General features: G+C 45.6%; 2 protein-coding genes and 1 non-coding gene across 5 annotated transcripts in view; 2 read left to right on the plus strand and 1 right to left on the minus strand.

The window, feature by feature from the left end:
- The first annotated feature begins 2,613 nt into the window (after positions 1-2,613).
- CDC6 (cell division cycle 6) lies at positions 2,614-16,117 on the plus strand. 3 transcript variants are annotated; one of them, XM_072780450.1, is made up of 12 exons: positions 2,614-2,798; positions 3,660-3,847; positions 4,812-5,093; positions 5,218-5,417; positions 5,673-5,848; positions 6,255-6,361; positions 7,000-7,139; positions 8,667-8,767; positions 9,912-9,976; positions 13,383-13,585; positions 14,621-14,761; positions 15,115-15,262. In XM_072780450.1, exons 2-12 carry the CDS (start codon positions 3,673-3,675, stop codon positions 15,154-15,156), a joined length of 1,632 nt encoding a protein of 543 aa, XP_072636551.1. In that variant the 5' UTR covers positions 2,614-2,798; positions 3,660-3,672; the 3' UTR covers positions 15,157-15,262. The 3 variants fall into 3 exon arrangements, with proteins under 3 accessions (XP_072636551.1, XP_072636550.1, XP_072636548.1); XM_072780449.1 differs by lacking the exon at positions 15,115-15,262 and adding an exon at positions 15,300-16,117 and having other exon boundaries at positions 2,615-2,816; XM_072780447.1 differs by lacking the exon at positions 15,115-15,262 and adding an exon at positions 15,300-16,117 and having other exon boundaries at positions 2,618-2,798.
- On the minus strand, positions 10,778-10,885 carry LOC140607596 (U6 spliceosomal RNA). The gene has a single exon (XR_012009564.1). It is a non-coding gene; the product is annotated as a U6 spliceosomal RNA (small nuclear RNA).
- A 4,929-nt stretch (positions 16,118-21,046) lies between the features above and the next one.
- The window catches only part of RARA (retinoic acid receptor alpha), a 44,416-nt gene continuing 42,557 nt past the window's right edge, over positions 21,047-22,905 (plus strand). Inside the window, exon 1 of the mRNA XM_072780460.1 lies at positions 21,047-21,201. The gene's annotated coding sequence lies outside the window, so the exon portion shown is untranslated. The remainder of the gene's footprint in view (positions 21,202-22,905) is intronic.

Genomic DNA, 22,905 nt, shown 5'->3' on the forward strand with positions numbered 1-22,905 from the left:
CTGCCTTCGGCCCAGGGCGTAATCCTGGAGTCCCAAGATCGAGTCCCACATCAGGTTCCCTGCGTGGGGCCTGCTCCCTCTGCCTGTATCTCTGCCTCTCTCTCTGTCTCTCATGAATAAATAAATAAAATCTTTAAAAAATCTAAAAAAAAAAAGAAAAAGGTGGAAATCCACTTGGCAGGAATGTCCTTTCCATTCCTGCAGCAAGCATTTATTGCATACTTTATGCCAGGCACCTGTGATATAAAGATGGCTAGACTGGTCTCTGCCTCCAAGGAGCTCAGAGTCTAGCAGAACACTTCAGGGTAGCTACTACCAAGAGAAACCTATGTAAGTTATTAAAAGGCTTTAGGGAAGGCGGATGGCGTGTGGCATTCCCAACAGGAAATAGCAAGGTCAGAGGTCCAGAAGCAAGAAACTTCTGTAATATTGGAAAGGGAGAGTTTCATGTCAGTAACCAGGTAGAGACCTTTCAACCCGGACCTTCTAGGATTTTCTGCCTGCTTCCACAGTGGTCATTTATTCTTGTAGGCTTATACTGGACCAGTATTTTTCTTCCTGGTGAGTGTTTTCTTTCTTTTTTCTTTTCTTTTCTTTGTTTTCTTTCTGGATTTTATTTATTTATTCATGAGAGACAGAGAGGCAGATACACAGGCAGAGGGAGAAGCAGGCCCCATGCAGGGAGCTTCACGTGGGACTTGATCCCGGGATTCCAGGATCATTCCCTGGGCTAAAGGCAGGCGCTAAACCGCTGAGCCACCTAGGGATCCCCTGGTGAGTGTTTTCTTAGGCTCCAGGATGCATATGAAGTACCCATTGCTTCCTGGGCTCCCTCTAGCCACTGTAACTGAGGGAGGTTTTTACTATCCCATAAAGCTGGTCAGATACCATTTCAGGTTAGTAAGGATGGTTTTTAGTCGCCCAGGTTATCAAAATATATGAGCTTCCTGGGATCTGTTGCTCCATTAAGAGATCAGACATACCATCTGGTTGAAAAGCCTCTGTTCTATGGTAACACTTTTCTCATTCAAGGCAGCTAAACTATGTTGTAGTTTTCAGCTCCTAGAGAGTCTTCCCAAAATGTGCTCCCTCACCATCTCTTCCTGTTATTTTTAAAGCTTTAAGTGATCTTTACACCCCAGTAAGGCTCAAACTCATAACGCCAAGATCAAGAGTTGCCTGTTTCTCCTACTGAGCCAGCCAGGAGCCCCCATCTCCCAATTTATTTTTATTTTATTTTATTTATTTTATTATTTTATTTTATATTTTCACATCTCTTCCAATTTAGAAGTACACAGAAGGCTTCCTGTTTAGGACCTGCATCTGTCTAATACCTCTTCCTATGTTTAAGTGGTCAAGTGTTTGAGCTCCTGTCAGACTTCCTGAGTTCAAATGCCAGCTCTTCCATTTACTGGTTGTGTGACCTTGGGCAAATTTACTCAACCCATTTCAGTTTCCTCCTTTGCAAAATGAAAATAATACCAACTTAATGCAGTGCTTGTGAGAATAAGGTTGTATAGGTAAAATACTTGAGCTCAGTCCCTGGCATACTTGAACACTCAGGATTTGCTCTTATCTCCTGTATGAGCTAACTACAATTAACTGACGATTGTAATAGCATTGTTTTCCTATTTCTCAGCTTCATTGTTCTATTTCATTTGAAACGGAAGGATGAAAGATAAATGCTTGGCATCATCTAGAATTGGGTTTTGGCCTTCAAGGTAACCTGAGGTTTAGCTAGGTTATTAGCTTTGGAAGCTGGCCTGTAAATTACTGCTCTAATTTATATTTTTCATTAAAAGCTCAGCTTGCCTCTTCTATAGCGGTCTTCTCTGGCCTTGAAACCCTAGTGTTTAGCCATAAAACAAGGTTTTAAAATTAAAAGGCCATAATTCTCTCAACCCACAATGTGTGGATTAATGGAATTAAGGAGAAGGTGCACAGAAAATTATTTTTATTTTTAACAAAAGCAAAGACCTGGTCCTATTTCTTACTTTTGAAACATAAATCAGGGGGATGCTGAGATGAAGTGTAGTGCATTTCTTTATGTATATAGAACTTGACAAAAAAAAAAAATTGAGTATCAGGAAATCTAGGTCCCAGGCTTTTCACTGCCAAGATGCTATGACCTCTAATTAACCCTCCACACGTTCGATTTGTGTTTTGCAGGGTTGAACATGAGATAAATAAGCGCCTAGTATCCTGCTTGACAGCCAGAGCCGCCCCCCAAATCATAGGTGTTAAGTGGTAGCTCTCTGAAAATGTATCCCATTAGGGTAATGAAAATGGATTGGTTTGACAGTGACCAGGGGCAACCACATCTCCGTACCTACCGTGGAAAGAAGGGCGTGGAAACAGAGTCGCCTGCAGCTTAGACTACGACTCCCGCCACTCCTTGCGGCGATTCTGGTTCGCCTTTACCCAGAATCTCTCCCTCCGTAACCTTGCGTCTTCCCGCGGAAGCCCCGGATGTAGAGTCCCCCCGCCCCGCCCGTTCCCAGCTCGGTGGGCGTGGCCTCAAGGTAGCTCGGAGACCTGGGGCTCTCTTATTGGTTTGTGGTCTTTCCGGCTGGACCGGACGCGAAGGAGGGGGCGTTGGCAAGGCGCGCGGCGCTCTAGCGACAACCAATCAGAAGCCTGGCCGGCCTTTGGCGGGAGGCGGCAAAGCTGCGTCTCTGCAGATTTGGCGCGAGCGCGACTGGGCCATTTCTGCTGCTGGTGTGTAGTTCATTCGGAAGCTTGACCTGAAGAATCCTTGAAACCGTGTGCGAGAGACGTGAGGAAGAGCCGGCACTGAGGTGACTCAGCCTTGTCAGGTGGAGAGGAGAGGATTCCTCGGGGAGGCCTAGGGTCTGGGAGGCAGCGGAATTGGGAGAGGGGCTATGGCGAGGGCCGCTGCCTTCCTTGAGGCCCGAGGTGAAATGAGGGGAAAAGAGCTCAGGTCGCCGGAGGTTGGAGATCTGATGTCGGGTGAGGGAAGGGAGTCGGCTGGCAGTCGTGCGTGGAGTAAAGGGGCTGACTGTTGTAGGAGGGAGACGTCCCAGGGTGGGATTGCTAGGGTGTGGAGTGGGGACCGAGTGCCGGGCGGAGGGAGGACTGCAAATGTGGCAGGGTGCTGGACTAAGCTGGTGATAACGCCACACCCCGTGAGGGAGGGAATTCAAAGTACTGCACATATCTGTTAAGATCAACTTCTTATTGCATCACTCAAGTGGTGAAGAACTTGGGCTCTGGAGCCAGAATGCCTGGTTTGCTATGGCTTTGGGCCTCTGTGCCTCTGAGTTTTCTCATCTGTAAAATAAGGATAATAAGAGTGCTTAGTGAGTGCCTAAGGAAGGGGCCCTGGGCTGGCTCAGTCGGTAGAGCATGGGACTCAGGATCTCAGGGTCCCCAGTTCCAGCCCCACATTGGGTGTAGAGATTCCTTTTTTAAAAAAAGAATAAAACTAAAATGCTTATAACAACACCTAGTAGGTGTTACACCTAGTAGGTAGACAGCAAGTGTTATTATTGCTCAGATTTGGCTGTGAAGCAGAACTAAATGCTAAAATCTTGTTATAATTTATTGGAATGTTGCTCATCGATATAAATTCCATGTTAGCTATTTTCCTTGACTTTTACATATTGACTGGCTGTCCCATTATCTTTTTTTGTACCCAGCTGTGTTGCCATCATGCCTCAAACCCGATCCCAGTCACAGGCTACCATCAGATTTCCAAAAAAGAAGCAGTCTCAGACATTGAACAAAGCTAAAAACTCTGATGACACCAAACTAGAACTGACCAATGTCCAGGCCACACGCCGTTCTTGTGTAAAAATTTTGCCTCTCAGCCCCAGAAAACGTTTGGGTAAGCTATCCATCATTTAAGTACAACATTTCGACCTGTAGTTGTTGACCTCTGATGCCTCATTCTTTGAAGCAGCTTCCAAAGTTCAGTTAAGACCACATTGTGCACTTTGGTTATTTTCAGAATGGATGTCGAGTTCATTTACTGAACTTCAGAGTGAAGCCACTGTTTCACAGTTCTGATCTTCAATTCCTTAATTTTGAACTTAGTTCTGTCATTGTTTTAAATGACTTGGCAGTTAGCTATTCTGAAGCTCTCATCTCATTGGTGGTGAAATTAATAGAAGCAGTGATATTCTTGTTTTATTTTTTTTATTTTATTTTTCTTGTTTTAGAACACTGGTTGGTAGTCCTTTTTTGTTTCAGATCATTTGTTTTTTGTTTGTTTGTTTAAGATTTTATTTATTTATTCATGAGAGACACTTTCAGAAGCAGAAGCAGGCTCTATGCAGGGAGCATGATGTGGGACTCGATCCCGGGACTCCAGGATCACACCCCGGGCCAAAGGCAGGCGCTAAACCGCTGAGCCACCCAGGGATCCCCAGATCATTTGTTTTTAAACAAAATAAAGGGTGATGTGGCAGTATCTGGAGACATTTTTGGATGTCACAACTGAGGGAGTGCTACTGGTATAGTGGATAAAGGCCAGGGATCTGCTAAACATTCTACAATGCACAGGACAGCCCTCCGTAAGAATTATTTGGTCCACAATCTCAATGGTGCCAAGATGGGAAACCTTGTTTTAGAACAATTTTCATTCCACTAAACCCCTTTGCTTTCTACCAAATGGTTGTTACGTTCAGTAGTGCCATCTGGTGGCCAATATGTGCTTCTAGCTGAGAGGTTCTGTTTTGGTGGTTTTGACTATAGAAATTTGCCTCTTTCTGGGAAAAGCAGAGATCTTTGCAAGTCCTTTTAGTATCCACTACTATGGATGATCATATTTTGATTTTACTATATTTCAGGTGATGACAATCTGTGCAACACTCCTCATTTACCACCCTGTTCTCCACCAAAGCAAGGCAAGAAAGAGAATGGCCCCCCTTGCTCTGGTTCACCTAAGGGACGCAGATTGGTATTTGACAATCAGCTGACAATTAAGTCTCCTAGCAAAAGAGAACAAGCCAGAGCTCACCAAAACAAAACCCACTCCTCGGTTCGAAAAGATCAAGAGGTCACAACAAATCCTGAACAGAGATGTCCACTGGAGAAAGAACCTGCATGTGTGAGACTGTTCAAACAAGAAGGTTCGTTCTTACATGGCAACTTTTAGCGCAGCCTGGTCAACAAGGCTGGTGACTCCAAACGAAACCCGGTGGATCTTCTCAGTCACCTCTGTTGTCTCTAATTGTCTTTTCACGTCTGACACAGGCACTTGCTACCAGCAAGCAAAGCTGGTCCTCCATACAGCTGTCCCGGATCGGCTGCCTGCCAGGGAAAAGGAGATGAATGTCATCAGGAATTTCCTGAGGGAGCACATCTGTGGGGAAAAAGCCGGAAGTCTTTATCTTTCTGGTGCTCCTGGAACTGGAAAAACTGCCTGCTTAAGCCGAATTCTGCAAGACCTTGAGGTACACGGAGAGTCTGAAATATGATGGTCTTGCTAAAATGACACTTGGTTATTAAGGGTTAAGAAAGGTAGATGTGCTTAGGGGATTTCAGTCTTCCCTCAAATAAGATGTTTTTAGTTTTATTGTCTAAATCTTTCCAAACAAAAGGAGAGCAGATTATTCTTTTATATAATGTTAACTCCTCAACGACATTTTCAGGTCCTATCAAAACTTTTATCTGAGGGCTAAATATCTCTCATGTTTGCATTTTTCTAGAAGGAACTGAAAGACTTTAAAACTATCATGCTGAATTGCATGTCCTTAAGGAATGCCCAGGCTGTATTCCCAGCTATTGCTCAGGAGATTTGTCAGGAAGAAGTATCCAGGCCAGCTGGGAGGGACATGATGAAGAAACTGGAAAACCATATGACTGCAGAGAAGGGCCCCATGATGTAAGTACTGCTCTGCTGCATGTTCTGTGAAAATCTGCGAAGTCTGCTGCCCACAGACTCACAATCTAGTCTCTTGAATTTATCAGTTTGTACAAGAAAAGAACATTTCCTATATTTGCTGTACAAGAGGTGGTTACATATGCTTAAAAGGAAAGAAAGAGGAAAAATACATCTCCTAATTTTAAATTGGAAAAAAAAATGTTCTGAAACTAATTGTTTGAAAAACCTGTATATTACTTTTGTGCGATGGTGGGGGTATCATTGTAACAGGGACTGGAGAAAGGACAGATAATGACCTTCAAACTGGTGTCAGTTGTAGGAATATGAGCTGGAGTCAGCCCAGATCTAACAGATTGGAGAGTTAGAAAGGTGAACATGGATGCTAATTGTTTCTCTCTATACCTAGTGTGTTGGTGTTGGATGAGGTGGATCAGCTGGACAGCAAAGGGCAGGATGTATTGTACACACTGTTTGAATGGCCCTGGCTAAGCAATTCTCGATTGGTGCTGATTGGTTAGTACTCAGTTGCTGTTACAGGATGGGTCTAAAGAATTCTTTTTTTAATCTCTTCGTCTTATCACCTATTTCATCTTAAGCTTTCTGCTTTCTTATCAAGATGAAAAAGTTACTGGGACACCTGGGTGACACAGCAGTTGAGGTCTGCCTTCGGCTCAGGGTGTGATCCTGGAGTCCTGGGATCCTGGAGTCCTGGGATTGAGTCCCACATCAGGCTCTCTGTGTATCTCTCATGAATAAATAAATAAAATCTTTTTAAAAACAAGAAAAAGTTACTATAAAATAATAGTAGTTTTAACCTAAAATCAGTTTTGTTAAATTTGAATAGAAATGAAGTAACACTTCATTTCAGAAAAAGTTGACTTTTGGAGTATCTGGTCCTGCTTATCAGTGAACAGTTCTAAACCTAACTTGAAAAGAACATTCCCACCAAAAAAAAAAAAAAAAAAAAAAAAAGGAAAGAACATTCTAAAATGACTGTGTCTATCTTACCTAATAAGTATTGGGGTGGGGGTGGGGTGATAAGTGACAGAATGCTGGCTTATAATTGGAAGTTGTGTTCAGCTTTCAAAGGGTTTAGTTTTCCTTTGAGATGATTTGACTGTGATGATTGGTAGTATTTATCTCCTCCTTAGGTATTGCTAACACTCTAGATCTCACGGACAGAATTCTGCCGAGGCTTCAAGCTAGAGAAAAATGTAAGCCGCAGCTGTTGAACTTCCCACCTTATACCAAAAATCAGATAGCTACTATCTTGCAGGAGCGGCTTGATCTGGTAAGTGCCCCCCATTGTACCACATTATGTGTCCCTTGGATCACCTCTGGTGGGGAAACCTAACAGTCCTAAAATATTTTTGCTTAGAGGGGCGCCTGGGTGGCTCAGTCAGTTGAGGATCTGACTCTTGATCTCAGCTCAGATCTCAGTCTTAGGGGTGTGAGTTCAAGCCCCACACTGGGCTCCACAATGGGTGTGGAGCTTACTTAAAATTTTTTATTTTTTGCTTAGATTGCTTTCCTCAGCAGGGAGTTACTGTGGGCCATAGTGAGAACATTTTTTTTTCCCCCAAAGATTTTATTTATCCATTCATGAGAAACACAGAGAGAGGCAGAGATACAGGCAGAGGGAGAAGCTGGCTCCATGCAGGGAGTCGGACGCGGGACTCAATCCCGGGACTCCAGGATCACGCCCTGGGCTGAAGGCAGGCACCAAACCGCCGAACCACCCAGGGATCCCCCAATATTGAGAACATTTTTATATGAATTTCCACTCAAGGCTCCATTTATTGGATGCCTCACTGTTGGAACAAAAATCAGAGAGGCCTTGGTTGCTCAGTCAGTTAAGCATCCCACTATTGATTTCAGCTTGGGGTTTGGTTTTTTTTTTTTTTTTAGGATTTTATTTATTTATTCATGAGAGACACAGAGAGGCAGAGACATAGGCAGAGGGAGAAGCAGGCTCCCTGTGGTGAGCCCAGTGCGGGGACCCCAGGATGAAGACGTGAGCCAAAGACAGATGCTCAACCACTGAGCCACCCAGGCATCCCTCAGCTCAGATCTTGATCTCAGGGTTGTGAGTTCAAGCCCCATGCTGGGCTCTGTATTGGGTTGCACACTCAGTGTAGAGTCTGATTCTCCCTCTGCTCTTCCCCCTGCTCCTTCCCTCTCCCTGCTTTTGTATGGACACTTTTTAAGTTTATTTGCTTTTAGCAATCTCTCTCTCTCTCTCTCTCTTTTTTTAAAGATGTTCTTTATTCATGAGAGACACAGAGAGAGGCAGAGGCTTAGTCAGAGGAAGAAGCAGGCTCCCCACAGGGAGCCCAATGTGGGACTCGATTCCAGAACTCTGGGATCACGCCCTGGGCCAAAGGCAGATGCTCAGCCGCTGAGCCACACAGGCCTCCCATTTTTTAGTAATCTCTACGCCCAATGTGAGGCTCAAGCTCATTACCCCAAGATCAAGACTCGCATGCTCTTCCGACTGCCAGCGAGGCACCTCTCAATAGTTTTATAATGGCCTGTAAAAATGGGGCCTTTGAGAAAACTTTCTTTTGAAAATGACCAAATAGATTTTATTTTATTCATTTTGCTAATTTCTGGTTGCTCTCCCCCCCCCCCCCATTCCTGAGCTTCTACCACATGCCTACAAAATGTATAAATGCATAAATTTTTCTCTCTTGGACCCTAAAGGATGGCCAGTCAAGTTTAGACTTAATGTGAAAATATTTATGTCTGGGACCTAAATTACAGAGAAGGGGAGTCTCATATATAGTTTATGCTGTCATCTTCTATGTCTTGTCCAAAGGTATCTAGAGCTCAGGTTCTGGATAATGCTGCCATTCAGTTCTGTGCCCGAAAAGTCTCTGCTCTTTCAGGAGACGTTCGAAAAGCGCTAGATGTTTGCAGGTGAGTTATGGCACTGTTGGCTGCTTTTATTAAAAAAAGAAATGCTGTTAATTGTCTCATGTAACTCAAGTGAATGTGGCTTAAGAGGCTGCATTCTGCCACTTTTTACACTCAGAAAGGAGGACTTGTTTCTCAGTGGGGAGCTCTGCATTTCCACCGTGTTAATGTCTGAAACATTATCAGTCCATTACCTACAGAGGGAGAAACAAATGAGATGTTGCTGGCACTCCCTGTGGTGATTATAGATTGGTTAATTACATTTGTATTAAAAAAGACTCCAGTTTACTTTTCCATTAGCTGGTCTCAAGCAGGTTTATTTATGGACCTGAACCATCTTTGCCTTTAGACTTTTTTCCCTTCCTTTGCTTTTGTGAGCACCCCTTCCTCCAGTTGGTGGTCCCCCACACTTGTACTCCAGACCTCTCTCCCTTCCCATCCTCTGCCTCTCCTGCTGGGGAAAGCCTCTGTGCTGACTGATGAAATTTCTTCCTTCCCAGTAGGGACACTGGGTCCATTAAAATGATACTTGCTGTGCAGGCCCGCTGGTCTAACCTCCCCCTACTGCCTGCCATGCAAAAGATCCAGGTCTGGCTTATGGCTTCCTGTGGGCACAGTGCTTTGGAGACAGCAGTGGGAGAGTAAGCTCTTCCTATTGCTAGATGGCATGATCCTGGATTTCAAAGTTTCCCCTAGTCAGCAAACTACTTGAGTAAAGACTGCAGCTATGAGCAATAGTCATGTAGGCTGGTGTGGTTTAGCCTACACATATATGTATATAGAACTGAGGACTCCTTTTTAGGTCCAGTGTGTATGGGTGGTACTGACTCTCTGTAGGCAGTCACCCACCCACATATCCTCTCTCCTATCCATGACATTTTTTCCTCTTTCAAAATGTTATTATTGGCTTAATGTATGATGACCTACTTGGCATCTATAAGAGGAAACTATATAGTGTTGAAAGTTTCTCGGATTCCCTAGTCCATGAATTATTTCAAGGCAACTAAGTCCCCTTTAGCTGAGACATAACCAAGTTTTGTTTGGGGTCTTTAAAATTATAAAACATGTGTCTGTTTTTGAGCTTGGTGGTTTGGTGTGGTGTTTGGTTTGGCTCAGCCTAAATTAATTTCAGAAATTTTTTGTATAGGAGAGCTATTGAAATTGTAGAGTCGGATGTCAAAAGCCAGACTGTCCTCAAACCGCTGTCTGAATGTAAGTAGTTTATCTCTTTCCCATCTTCCTTTATAATTGGAAGCTTAACTTTTCTGAGAAAAGAGGTAGAAAGATGAAATGAACATAGTTAAATCCACACTTACCCTTTTCTATTTGTCTGTCTTTTTTGTCAGTTTCATCTACTTTACTTCAATCTGGCCTGTCTGTGCTATAGTCCATGCATTGGTGAAAACGAGTTCCCTAGTGTATTACATAAATGGTTAGGTCATGATAAGTTTTCTTTTTTTTTTTTAATATTTTATTTATTTATTCATGAGAGACACACACAGAGAGAGGCAGAGACAACAGACAGAGAGAAGCAGGCTCCATGCAGGGAGCCCGATGTGGGACTTGATCCCGGGACCCCAGGATCACGCCCTGGGCCCAAGGCAGTTGCTCAACCACTGAGCCACCCAGGTGTCCCAAGTTTTCTTTCTGAGCTCTGGAAATGAAAATTGTAGGCAGTAAGGCTTGATCAGTTTCCCTCTGGGTTCTTGTATGGCGTTCACTTTAGGTCTTTTTGTTTTGTTTTGTTTTTATTGAAGTTTGATTTGCCAACATATAATATAACACCCAATGCTCATGCCATCAAGTGCCCTCCTCAGTTACCCAAAAATATGGAATGCGGGCAGCCCAGGTGGCTCAGTGGCTTAACGCCACCTTCAGTCTCGGGTGTGGTCCTGGAGACCTGGGATCGAGTCCCATGTCAGGCTCCCTGCATGGAATGGAGCCTGCTTCTCCCTCTGCCTGTGTCTGTGCCTCTCTCTGTGTGTCTCTCATGAATAAATAAATAAAATTTTAAAAAATATGGAATGCTTCACGCATTTGCATGTCATCCTTGCACAGAGGCCATGCTAATCTTCTCTGTATCATTCCAATTTTTAGTATATGTGCTGCCGAAGCTAGCACACTCACTTTAGGTCTTGATATAGGTGAGAGGAAAGTAAGTCAGTCAGACAGTGAAAGAATCCAGTTCAACATGTGATATCTCAAGCCTTTAGACAAGTCTAGGAAGGTGGAGGTACAAAGATGATATTGCTACAGTGGGCAGTTATAAAAATGATAAAATTAATTTTCCTGGGCAGCCCAGGTGGCCCAGTGGTTTGGCGATGGCTTTGGCCCGGGGCGTGATCCTGGAGACCTGGGATCCAGTCCCACGTCGGACTCCCTGCATGGAGCCTGCTTCTGCCTCTGCCTGTGTCTCTGTCTCTCTCTCTCTCTGTCTGTCATGAATAAATAAATAAATTCTTTTAAAAAAAATAAAATGAAATTAATTTTCCTTTCTGTTAGCCTGTTCTTTTAGTCATGGCAGAAGTAAAATGGCCATGAACTACATATCTTGTTGGTATTTAATATTCAGTGTTAATCTTTAGAAACAGGACAGTCTGATTTGATTGTTTCTTTCCTCTTTCACTCCTGCACTGGTTGAGAGTTATCAAAAATTGTTTCTAACATTATAGTTCCACAGAAAACATCTTTCCTTCTTTCTATTCTTTTCTTTTTTATTTCCTTTTCTTTCTTCTTTTCTTTCTCATCAATTTGTTGAAAAATAATTAATAAAAATATTTCAGTGCTTAGGCTGATGGCAGGTGATACAGATATAGATGAGATACTGCTTTCTCTTTAACTTTTCAAATTATTCCTTTGTCCCCTACCAATGACATTTAGGCTTGTCAGTACCCTTGTGAGCACCACTGGCACACACGTAGCTAAAGGAGGTTGTAAGTTTCTGGCATAAATTATTAGACTAACCTAATACCTGTCTTTGACCTCTGGTATGTGTGATTAGCTTTTGATGGTTCTAGAAAGCTATACGGAGGCTTACTTCAACTAAATATAAAAAGGCTCTTTTTTTTTTTTTTCTTTCTTTCTTTCTTTCTTTCTTTCTTTCTTTTTCTTTTTCTTCTTTCTTTCTTCTTTCTTCTTCTTCTTTTCTTTCTTCTTTCTTTCTTTCTTCTTTCTTCTTCTTTTCTTTCTTTCTTTCTTTCTCTCTCTCTTTCTTTCTTTCTTTCTTTCTTTCTTTCTTTCTTTCTTTCTTTCTTCTTTCTTTCTTTCTTTCTTTTTCTTTCTTTCTTTCTTTTCGTGGGAGCCTACAAGTGGGGAGGGGCAGAGGGAGAGAGAATTTTAAGCAGGCTCCATGCTGGGGGGGGGGCTCAATCTCATGATCCTGAGATCATGACCTGAGCCAAAATCAAGAGTCTATGCTTAACCAAATGAGCCACTCAGGCACCCCAAGACTGGCACTTTCTAATAAAAAGTGCTTACTGGGCTTCTTTGACGTGTAGGTGGGTTCCCTAGCTTTGAAAGTATTCAAACAGGGCAGCCTGGTGTCTCAGTGGTCTAGCGCCACCTTCAGCCCAGGGCCTGATCCTGGAGACCCAGGGAGTCCCACGTCAGGCTCCCTGCATGGAGCCTACTTCTCTCTGCCTCTCTCTCTCTCTCTGCCTCTCTCTCTCTTTCTGTCTCTCATGAATAAATTAATAAAATCTTAAAAAAATATTCAAACAAAAACTGGATAGATGGCCACTAGTTGAAATTGTTGGGGTAGGGAGCAAGAAGAGACCTCTAAATTCCTTTCAGCTTTTAAGATTCTGCTACTTAATCAGTGATCTCTAGTTTTTCCACTACCGTTAGCATCCTGGTTATGGTAATGAAATAGAAGTAAATTTCTTTGGGGCAACTGCACATGGTCTGAGGAAGTAATTTAGGCAAAGGTTGTTACAGCAAATCCCTCCTCTGTCTTGCAATTCATGCATCTCCAAACAATGAGGCCATAGTACTAGGCATCTTGTTGGCAGCTCCCCAACCTCCGGCCTCTCAGATGGTGCTATCTGCTAAGATATCCAATGACATTTTCTCAAGTGTTGCTCTATTGTAGATCGTCTTAGGCAAGTGAACCAAACCTCAAAGGTCATTTGGGGAAGCTATCTAGAGGACTTATGTAGGATTCACTTTATTGTCCACATTTAGCCACTCATTTGAAAGTATTAGGTAATTCTTACAACTTTTTTACCTTTCTTAATTACTAGGCACAATCCTCTTTACTTCAAGGTTCTCTTCTTTTTCATCTTCAAGATACTGAGAATTTCTGAGGCAGAATACAGTAGTTCTCTGTCTAGTCCTTATTCTTTCATGAGGTGGATTTTGTCTCTCTGACATTAAATGGCATTCTATAGGACAAAACAGCCCATCATTCTGTGCAGAAAAAGGATAACCCTGTTTTCCAAGCCATCATCTTTCTGAAGATAGCACTTTCATCCTTTGACTTAGAGTTATAGAATTGGAACCTCTGCTTTGCTACCTCATGACAGCACTTGAATTTCCTCCAACTAAAATTTAGTATCATCTGTCTCAATATGTATGATATTTTAAAAATCTAATGAAGCTTGATTTATTTACTTTTTAGGCACATCACCCTCTGAGTCACTGGTTCCCAAGCGGGTTGGTCTTATTCACATTTCCCAAGTCATCTCAGAAGTTGATGGTAACAGAATGACTTTGAGCAAAGAAGGAGCACAAGATTCCTTCCCTCTTCAGCAGAAGATCTTGGTCTGCTCTTTGCTCCTCTTGATCCGGCAGCTGAAAATCAAAGAGGTCACTCTGGGGAAGGTGAGTGGAGAATCTCAGCAGATGGAACTGGAGTGGATGAGAATGCTTTGCAGAGCAAATATTGTCCAAATGGCCTATTATGCTTTAGCTGATAGGAATTAAGAATGGGTTTTTAACAGTAAGAACAAATACTGGTCCCATATAAAAGGCAACTGACTTTATTTCCCTTGGGTTGTGGTTAAGAATTTTCCATTCATCTCCTCCCCTTCATTTCTCCCTCTCCCTATAAAGTATATACAGCTCCTGCTCCTGCTTTCCAGTAGAGGTTTTGGCAATATCTACAAAAAGCCTGTTCAAGGATCTTTTTTTTTTTTTTTTTTAAGATTTTATTTATTTATCGATGAGAGACATAGAGAGAGAGGCAGAGACATTGGTAGAGGGAGAAGCAGGCTCCCTGTAGGGAGCCCAATGTGGGACATGGTCCCAGGACCCCAGGATCACATCCTGAGCCCAAGGCAGATGTTCAACCACTGAGCCACTCAGGCACCCCCTGTTCAAGGATTTTATTGAAAAGAAGGGGATGCTTGGGTGGCTCAGCGGTTGAGCGTCTGCCTTCAGGTCAGGGTGTGATCCTGATCTGGGGATCAAGTCCCACATTGGGCTCACTACAAGGAGCCTGCTTCTCCCTCTACCTGTCTCTCTGCCTCTCTCTCTCTTTCTCTCTCTCTCTCAGTCTCTCATGAATAAATAAGTAAAATCTTTTAAAAATTTTTAAAAAGAGGGAAAATTAGGGTTTTCGGATAACTTATAAATGCAAATTCACACCTTTTTTTTTTTTTAAGATTTTATTTATTTATTCATAGAGACACAGAGAGAGAGAAAGGCAGAGACACAGGCCGAGGGAACAGCAGGCTCCATGCAGAGAGCCCGACATGGGACTCCATCCAGGGTCTCCAGGATCATGCCCCGGGCTGCAGGCAGCGCTAAACCACTGCACCACCAGGGCTGCCCGCAAATTCACACTTTTAAACAAAATTATAAGGTTACAAGAGGTAGAACTTTTCAACAACGTTTGTTCTCCCTTCTTCCTTCCAGTTATACGAAGCCTATAGTAACGTCTGTCGCAAACAGCAGGTGGCAGCTGTGGACCAGTCCGAGTGTTTGTCACTTTCAGGACTCTTGGAGGCCAGGGGCATTTTAGGATTAAAGAAAAACAAGGAAACCCGCTTCACAAAGGTACAACTAACTGCTTCTTCTTCTTTTTTTTTTTTTTTTTTTTTTTTAAGATTATATTTATTTATCCATGAGAGACACAGAGAGATGCAGAGAAAAAGGCAGAGACACAAGCAGGAGAAGCAGGCCCCATGCAGGGAGTCTTCATGGGACATGGGACTCGATTCTGGGTCTCCAGGATCACCACCCCGGCCGACGGCAGGCACTAAACTGCTGAGCCACCTGGGCTGCCCCTAACCGCTTCTTTGTGATAATGCTTTTAATTGTCCTGTTTTGGAGCTTATCTTTTTTTGCTAAAGTAAAGATTTAAATATGACCACAGTTAGGTAAACTTTTTTTTTTTTTTTTTTTGGTAGGTAGTGTTGAAGATCTGGGAGGATGGGACTTGGTATGAATGAGGTATTTTCTGCAGACCATTGACAAAGCTGTGTTTAACTTGCCTGCCTCTTGGGACAAAAGTTCAACGTGATAGAAGTTTATGTAATAAAAACTTGGCTTTTGTGAGTTCTCCACCATGAAAAGTCCTTTTCTCTTCCTCCAGGTGTCTTTGAAGATTGAAGAGAAGGAAGTAGAGCATGCCCTAAAAGACAAAGCTTTAATTGGAAATATCTTAGCTACTGGATTGCCTTAAATTCTTTTTTTATACTAATATGCTACCTGAAAGTATCCAGCTGGCATTTAAAGAGCTCTGGAGTCTTCATTTTAGTACTTTATGCATTCAAGTCTGCAGGTCTGAAAACAAATATGACTTTTTTTTTTTTTAAGATTTTATTTCATTTTAAGTAATCTGTACACCCAACATGGGGCTCTAACGAAAGTGGCATGCTCTTCTGACTGAGCCTGCCAGGTGCCCCGAAATACTAGCTTTTTAAATGTGAAACTGATAAATTTTAATCTATTGATTCATGAATATTAGCACAGAACAATGATTTTGGGCCTTATTTTAATGCATTAAAAATTACCAAGTAGATTCTTTTTAATTATATTCACTACCTCCACCTCCTGTATGTCTCTAATCAATATGCTTGTGTTACAGTATATAGTCAGGATTTATGCTGTGGAATGTTGCCTGTACTTACCTCTTAGTTTCTTCAAACATTGGTGTATTTTAAAGAACTTTGGGGCTAGAGTAAAAAGAATGAAAAAGGATGTTCCAGGAAAATAAGCAAGTCTACATGGAGATCTGGAGGACACTTTGCTCAAAGACTTTTTTTCTTTTTGGAGTATACTGTGTTCACGTTGCACATCCACATTGTGATGTTTTAAAGACTCATTGAGTTTCTTGGACACTGCCAAGGTTGTGGGGGTGGTAAAAGGAATGTAACTATGGACTGTGAATATATTTATTTCCAAGTTGCATTCTTTGTCTTTTTAAGCATTCACATTTCAAGAGACCTCAGACTTTTCAGCAGACAATGTAAAAATTTCTCCCCAAACTGTTGCATAGTCTTAGCTGCCCTCAGATGAAGCCACTTGTTTCCAGAGTCCTTTATTTGGGTTTGGATTTTCATCTAAACCTCAGAATTTTCCAGTCTTATTAGATAAATTAATCCATATGGCCACTCAAATCTTCCCTTTCCTGGGTTTGATTTCCAAAGGCATTCGATGGTAACTTGTGAGGGGGACACCAGAGGGCACTATTATAACACACTGGCTGCCTTAAAAGTGCAGGCATGAGGCTGGGGTAGTTTAGAGGGGAGGGGGGGAAAACCTAAGTTTGCTCTTTTGAGGAGATGGCTATACTTTCATAACTCAAGCAGATGCCTGGAATGCCAGCCATGTGTGATAGGAATGGTCTGAGAGCCCGTGACCAAGTCTATGCTTCTCCCAGCTCTTTTGCTTCTGACATGACTTGAATTTAGGAACTTGATATTGTACAAATGATCTGTTGGCCACTGTTTCATTCATGCTGCCCACTGTATCCTTGCAATGTGATCTGGGCTACAGCAGATGGTATGGGATAGAAGAAGGACACACAGCCCTCTGAAATGAACACCAGCCAGCCGCGGGTGTGGCAGAGCAGGGTCTGCAGACTAGTCTGAGTGTCCTTCTCGCCCTCTCACCTTTCCTATAGCACTCACTCCCTCTGAGGGTCACTTGTGAGTGGAAAATGGTTTCATACCTAGAAGCCCGAGAGCGTCTGGGGCTACAAGGGTTAACAAGCATAATTGCAAAGATTGTCCGAAGGCTGATGGAAAGCAGAGCCTGAATGGGATTGAGAACAGATGCGAGGCTTGATTTAAATTACATTTTATTGGATGCTGCAGCCTTAAGAGACGTGACTGCTTTACAGTTTGTTTCCACACTGTGGGCAGCTGCTGTCTGTTCTGTGTCCACAGTAGGATCCTGCCCAGAAAGGAGCGGCCTCCCCACCTCGTTGTGTTTGAGGCTTGGCGCCTTCCTCTTAACTGTAGGGCTTGAGTCAGGAACATGGCTTGACTCGCAGTGGGGCTGCTATGTATCCTCCATGGCTCAGAGCCAAGATCGTATTTGCAGATTCAAAGGGGCCAAATTTCTTTCCCCTCTACCTCTTCTCTCTCCCTTTCCCCTGGTATTTGGAAATAGGGTTTTCTCTGTACTGGGTTGTTAGTTTCCTTTCTTTCAGTTCTCCCCCCACTGTCAATTTCTAGGTCATTGCTGCTCTTAAGACTTCAGCAATTGGAACAGGGTTGGTTCTGTCAATGATGCGTGAAGCAGACTTAGAGTCCCTGCTTGGCTTCCGCTGCCCTTGTGGGAGCAAAAGCTGATGTATGTTTGTCAGTGAAGTCTTAAGTGTAATTCAGACAGCCGGGGAGCAGACTGAGAAGAGGAAGAAAGTCCTTTTCTTGCTGGCTTTTCTCACTGGAGCTGAGAGCTATGGGAAGGTAGTGGGATTTTTAGAGGGATGGGCTGGGCTTGTGGTTACTAGTTTCTGCCAGGATCGTTCCCTGTTTCACATGGAGTAGAGGCAAAGATGCTGACCCACATTCTTCCTCTTGAAGGTGGTGGGGTGTGTGTCTACATCCCGATTTATTTTTCTTCAAAGAAGCAGATATAGTTCCATAGAGTGTTAGTGGGTATTGCCATGGAAAGAACATAGACACAATAAAATTGGTGTGAGTTTCAACCCCAGAGCTGCCACTGACCTTTCTGGCTCAGCAAAGACTTGCCTGTGGTGAGATAACTGGCAAGAATGTGTGAGGTCCAAGCTACCCAGAGATCAAAAATCTTGACGGAGCTCTATTTGCTGCCCACCCCCCAACCCCATCCATTGCTCCCTGCCATCATTAAGTGCCCTTTTAAGATCTACTAATGAGACCTGGGAGGGAGGATGGAGATACATCTTGGGGATTCTCAAAAATATCCATTGAGAGGTGTTGCCTTGACTACTGAGGGAGACCAAAAGAAAGAGCCAAGTTTGAGATGTTACATTTGTGTCTGTCCCCAGCACATAGTACAATGTCCGGGACCTGGTAGGTATTCAGTAAACAGTTGTCGAATGAACAGACAAATGAACCAAGGAAGACGCTGCCTTCCGGAGGTAAACATTGCCCGTGTTTCTTCATGGAGGTGGAGTAGGCGCCTGTAAAAGAAGGGTGCTCCATCTTAACAAGATGTGTCTTGACACATTGTGGAGCGTTTATTGGCCTCTATTGGCCTCGCAGATGCGTACCAATCTCTCCCTCTGATGTAGTGGCATTTTGCTTGAGGCAACTTCCATGTTGCTCCCAGGAAGCCTCGGGTTTGGAGAGAGAGAGCACGCCCTACCTATGGGCTGGGAAGATAAGATGGGTGCCTGCCTGGATGTTCCTAGTGTCCCTAGGGATGGGCCAGAAGCTGTGTCTCTAGCTGGCAAGGGATCAGGGAGGAACACACCTCTGGTGTCCCACTTTTCAACTCTTGAGGAAAGTTAAGATCTCGGGTTCCAACTGAAGATGTAGGGTGCCCTCTGACACGGAGTCTTGTAAGTGGCAAACAGTGTAGGTCTCCCATTTCTCGGAAGTGCATTCTGCCCCCGCCCCCGTGGTGGGGGGGAGGAGGTGTGCCCTCTGGCCTCCCGTGATTTTCAACCCCAGCCCCAAGGCACTGGCAGTAGAAGCTAATTGGGTGCAAGGGGCCTGGGCAGAGGCTGTCTGAAGACTGGCGAAAGGAGAGAGCCAGCTCCTTTTTTAAAAAGCTCTAATTGAGTTCTGAATCAGCCTCCCTCTCTTTGATCCCTCCTCTGTTTCCCACACTGCCTGAAAGAGCTAGATCAGCACTTTATAACAAGGGTGCGTCTGCTCCCCACACCGCCCCCTCCCCGCCGCTCTCTGCCGCCGAGCCATCCACTGCTTGTCTCCTTCGCTTAAGATAATGAAGATGCTGAGAGATAAAATGTGTATTTAATAAAGGTGGGGGTAGGGAGGCGGGAAGGGGCAGCCAGGGCCTTCCCTAGTTTGGGGCCTAGCCAAGACTCAAGCTGAAAGCAAAGCTGGAGTAAGACTTGGCCCCAGGGTGTGGGGGTTTCTGGGCCTCTATCCAGCTGACTTCACTGCCTGCTGTTTGCCCTAAATTCCCCCACCTCCACCCTCTCACCCCCACACTCTTTGCTTTCCTCTTTCTTTGCTCCCGGTGGGGACAGGGAATCTTGCTTCCAACTTTATTTTCAGCTGGTAACTTGGCCTCTGGTGTGGTGTGGCCCCCCTCCCCCCAGTCAGCTGCAAGGTCGGGCTAGGGCAGCCCCCTCTAGCCTAGGCCCGGAGAAGCCAGCCGTGGGTTCACGGTGGGGGGTGAGAAAAAGCTAGAGTTAATGAAGACCAGCTGCTAGTCTGGGTTCTGCCTGCAGTTAGTCGGAGGCCAGCCTTTGGTGGTGGTTGGAGGTACTGGGGTACGTGACCTCCATCCCTGGGCACCAGGATATCCTGTGGCAGCAGAGGCTTCTGCGCCTCTCTGAGCTCGGTTTATCCTTAGTTTGTAAGAGGGTAGTCTGTTTCCCTGATGCCCTACTCCTCCCCTCTCCAAATAACACTCAGCCCTTATTGGGCTTTATAACTGGAGTGGCGGCCCAGCTGAGATCTGAGGATCTCCAAGTTCTTTTGTAAACACTCATTAACTGCCTGGGAAGAACCAAGAGCCCTGGTTAACAGCTGGGAGGGAACTGAGGCACGTTAGGGAGAAAGGCTTGACCTGAGCTCACCCCATGGACTCCACCCTGGGGCCTCCATCCATTCCGTCTAGCTCCCTTGCTCAGTCCTTCCTGTAAGACAGAGAAGGAGGTAGATGCAACATTGCTGCCCTCTCCCCTTCTAGGAAGAGGCCATGCTTTCTCCCTGCCCTCGAATATGTCCCTGACTTCCCCCGGCCCTTCACCCCATGACACTTTGCCTGCTCTGCTGCTGCTGGAGATCTGTGCAACTCTCCTTGCAAAATAGTCTCGCTCCAGCCCTCTGCAGCTCCCATCCACCTTTCCCTGGCCCACCAACCCCAAATCCCAATGCCTCGTTTTGAGCCACTGAGAAGATCACCTATTCTAAATTGGATCCGTAACCTTGAAGTTGATCTAATTGTGCTAAGAGGCCCCTCTGCCCCCTATATTTATCCCCCATGGTACCTGTGATAAATATTCTCTTTCTTTACCGTATTCATTCTGGTAAAGTTTCAGGAGATCCTATTAAGGGCTGGGTAGTGGCATCAGGTGACCTCTCGGTTCTGCATCTCATTCATTCTTCCACTGACAATTGCCATTTCTGGTGAGGGTTGTAACCCAAAGTCCCCCAGCCCCACTTGCTCACGCTCTCACCTGTATGTACATGTCTGCCCACTTTGACACACCCCCGGGTACACACAACTGGCGCTGCCACCGGGGTATGAAACTCTATCAGCTTCCAACTGCCACCCTGTTACTTCCGCGGCACAGGGTGGTGTGGGGATCGCCCCCTCCTCCCCTGGGGGCCTCCTAGGTATTTGGGAATAGTGGGGAGGGGTCCCTGGACGTGCCCTATGAGGGTCATGGGGTGAATGCCTCTATCCCCAAATTCTCAATGGCTCAGTGGCTTAGCAGGAGTGATAAGGAAGGAAATCTTAACCCCCATCTTCAGCATCAAAGCCCAAATCATCTGCTGGGGACAGGCAGGAAGACATGTCTTTTTCCTCTTGTCAAATATTATCCTACCCTTATGCCTGTGCTGTGCATTTGAGACTGAGCACTGTTCCGGTCCCCAGCCCATGACTCAGATCGCCGCCTTTCTCCCAGTGAGTTCCTTCAGCCCCATCAGTCAGCTCTGCACCCGCTGACCCAGGCAGGGCTGGGGGAAGAGGGCGGGAGAGCCTCCTGTTTGGAGAGTGGGCTTTAGGACCCAACGGGAACCCGAGCCTCTTGCAGCAGCCTAACCCAGAAGCAGGGGGGAATCCTGAATCGAGCTGAGAGGGCTTCCCCGGTTCTCCTGGGAACCCCATCGCCCCCCTGCCAGCACGCACCTGAGCAGGTAGGACCGTGCGCACCCCTTCCCAATTCCCCCTCGGCCGCCTTCCGCCGGGCTTCCCAGCTGCTGATGGGGTCGTTTCCCTCTCGCCAGTTCAGGCTTTCCCCATCCCTCCTCCCCCACTGCTCACTGTGGTCCTGGGAGGTGGGAGCCTGGGAACAGTGGGGTGTCTGAGAGCTCGGAGCCCTCGCACCCTACAGCGCCCTTCCTGCGCTGCCCCCCCGCCCCCCCGTCTCGGCGCTGCCCGATCTCAGGCTAAGAATGGAAAGTGGAAGGGGGAGGTCTGCCCAGGCCCCACGCCCTTGCACCCTCCTTTGCAGTATTGCTTAATCCCCCTTCCCCCACCTCACCTCGACGGGAGAATTGGCGGTGACGGGCGGATAGCGGAGGGAGCGGGAGAGGGACGGGAGCCTCCGGGGGATTTCTCTCCGGCTTCCTCCCGGCCTCCCCGCCCCAAGAGCTTGGGACTTGGGCATCCCCCAGCTCCCTACTCACCTTCTAGGGGACCCGATGCCCCTTTCCGGGCTCATCTCACACTTGGGTGCTAAAGGCTTTGCTGGAGGGTAGTGGAGGTTGTGAGTGCGTTTTGGTGACCTGTTCCTCTAGGGAAAGTTCTTTCAGCTTGGAGCCCCCATCTCTGCCAACACCTTGGCACCTATTGCAAGAAACACCCCCCCACCCCCGTGTGTGTGTGTGTGTGTGTGTGTGTGTGTGTGTGTGTGTGTAGACCTTGTGGTTTTAAGATCTATAAGCTTCTGATAAAGGTGGCTGTGTGCATCGACGACAGGGAGAGATCCCAGAGTGTGGCCCAGGCCAGCACAGACTCAGCCCAGATGGCTGGGGAAGGGGGTGTGGACCAGATCAGGGAGGCCACCCAGCCATGCCAGCTCCCTGGGTTTCTCGGCTTTCAGAGCCTCAGGCTCCTGGTGTTACCCCCAGGCTTCTCCCCTCCTACAGGCTCCCTGGGAAAGGGCTGAATGGCACCTACTGTTTACAGTGGCTTATTTTTCCCTCTAGTTGGGGGCTGACAAAGCCTGCTCTCTGAAGATCTAGGGCATCTCATTCTGGCTTAGTGGGTTTGCAGGAGGGATGTATGACTTGTCTGAGTAACTGTGAATGTGTGTGTGTACTGCCTCTGAGCGTAGCCGACTGGGGAAGAATGATAGGAAAGGCTGGTCACACTTTGGGGGAAGCCCTGTAGCTCTCTGTGGGGTGGAGTGGGTGGCGTGTCCCCATCTGGTAACTCTATCGAGGTGTGGGGTATGCTTTGCATTTCTCCGTGACTCCCTGGCTCCCGGAAGGTTTGGTTTTGGAGGAAAGGGTGGATAATGGAGTGACTTCAGACTTAGTTCTGCTCTAGACTCAGGAAGCAGAGATTCTGAGTGTGAGCATGTCTATGCATTTATACTGAAGGCTCAGTTTCTTTCTTTTCTTCTTCTTCTTCTTTTTTTTTTTTTTTATTGTTGTTTTGGTGAGACAGGAGCATTTATTTCAGTGAGGCCAACACCAGGAAGACAGCCGACTTAGTTTCTTCATTTGTAAAAAATGGCTATCGGTAGCAAGCCCCACTCGCTTGAGAGGGACACCTCTATAAAGACCCCAGAGGATAGTGTGCTGGGCAGCCTGGTGCAAATAGTAGTTATGGCTGGGGTGGGGGATGGGGGTTCTCAGACAGGATTCTCTTCCTAAATCTAGGTCACCCTCTCT

The sequence above is a fragment of the Canis lupus genome, chromosome 16 (assembly GCF_048164855.1).
Source record: "Canis lupus baileyi chromosome 16, mCanLup2.hap1, whole genome shotgun sequence".
NCBI lineage: Eukaryota > Metazoa > Chordata > Mammalia > Carnivora > Canidae > Canis > Canis lupus.

Bases quoted from the DNA above. Each gene is read 5' to 3' on its own strand.
- CDC6 (XM_072780449.1), top strand. From the start codon at position 3,673: ATGCCTCAAACCCGATCCCAGTCACAGGCTACCATCAGATTTCCAAAA. The intron at 5,094-5,217 runs GTTCGTTCTTAC...CGTCTGACACAG, and splicing joins GAGACTGTTCAAACAAGAAG to GCACTTGCTACCAGCAAGCA. The intron at 13,586-14,620 runs GTGAGTGGAGAA...TCTTCCTTCCAG, and splicing joins AAGAGGTCACTCTGGGGAAG to TTATACGAAGCCTATAGTAA.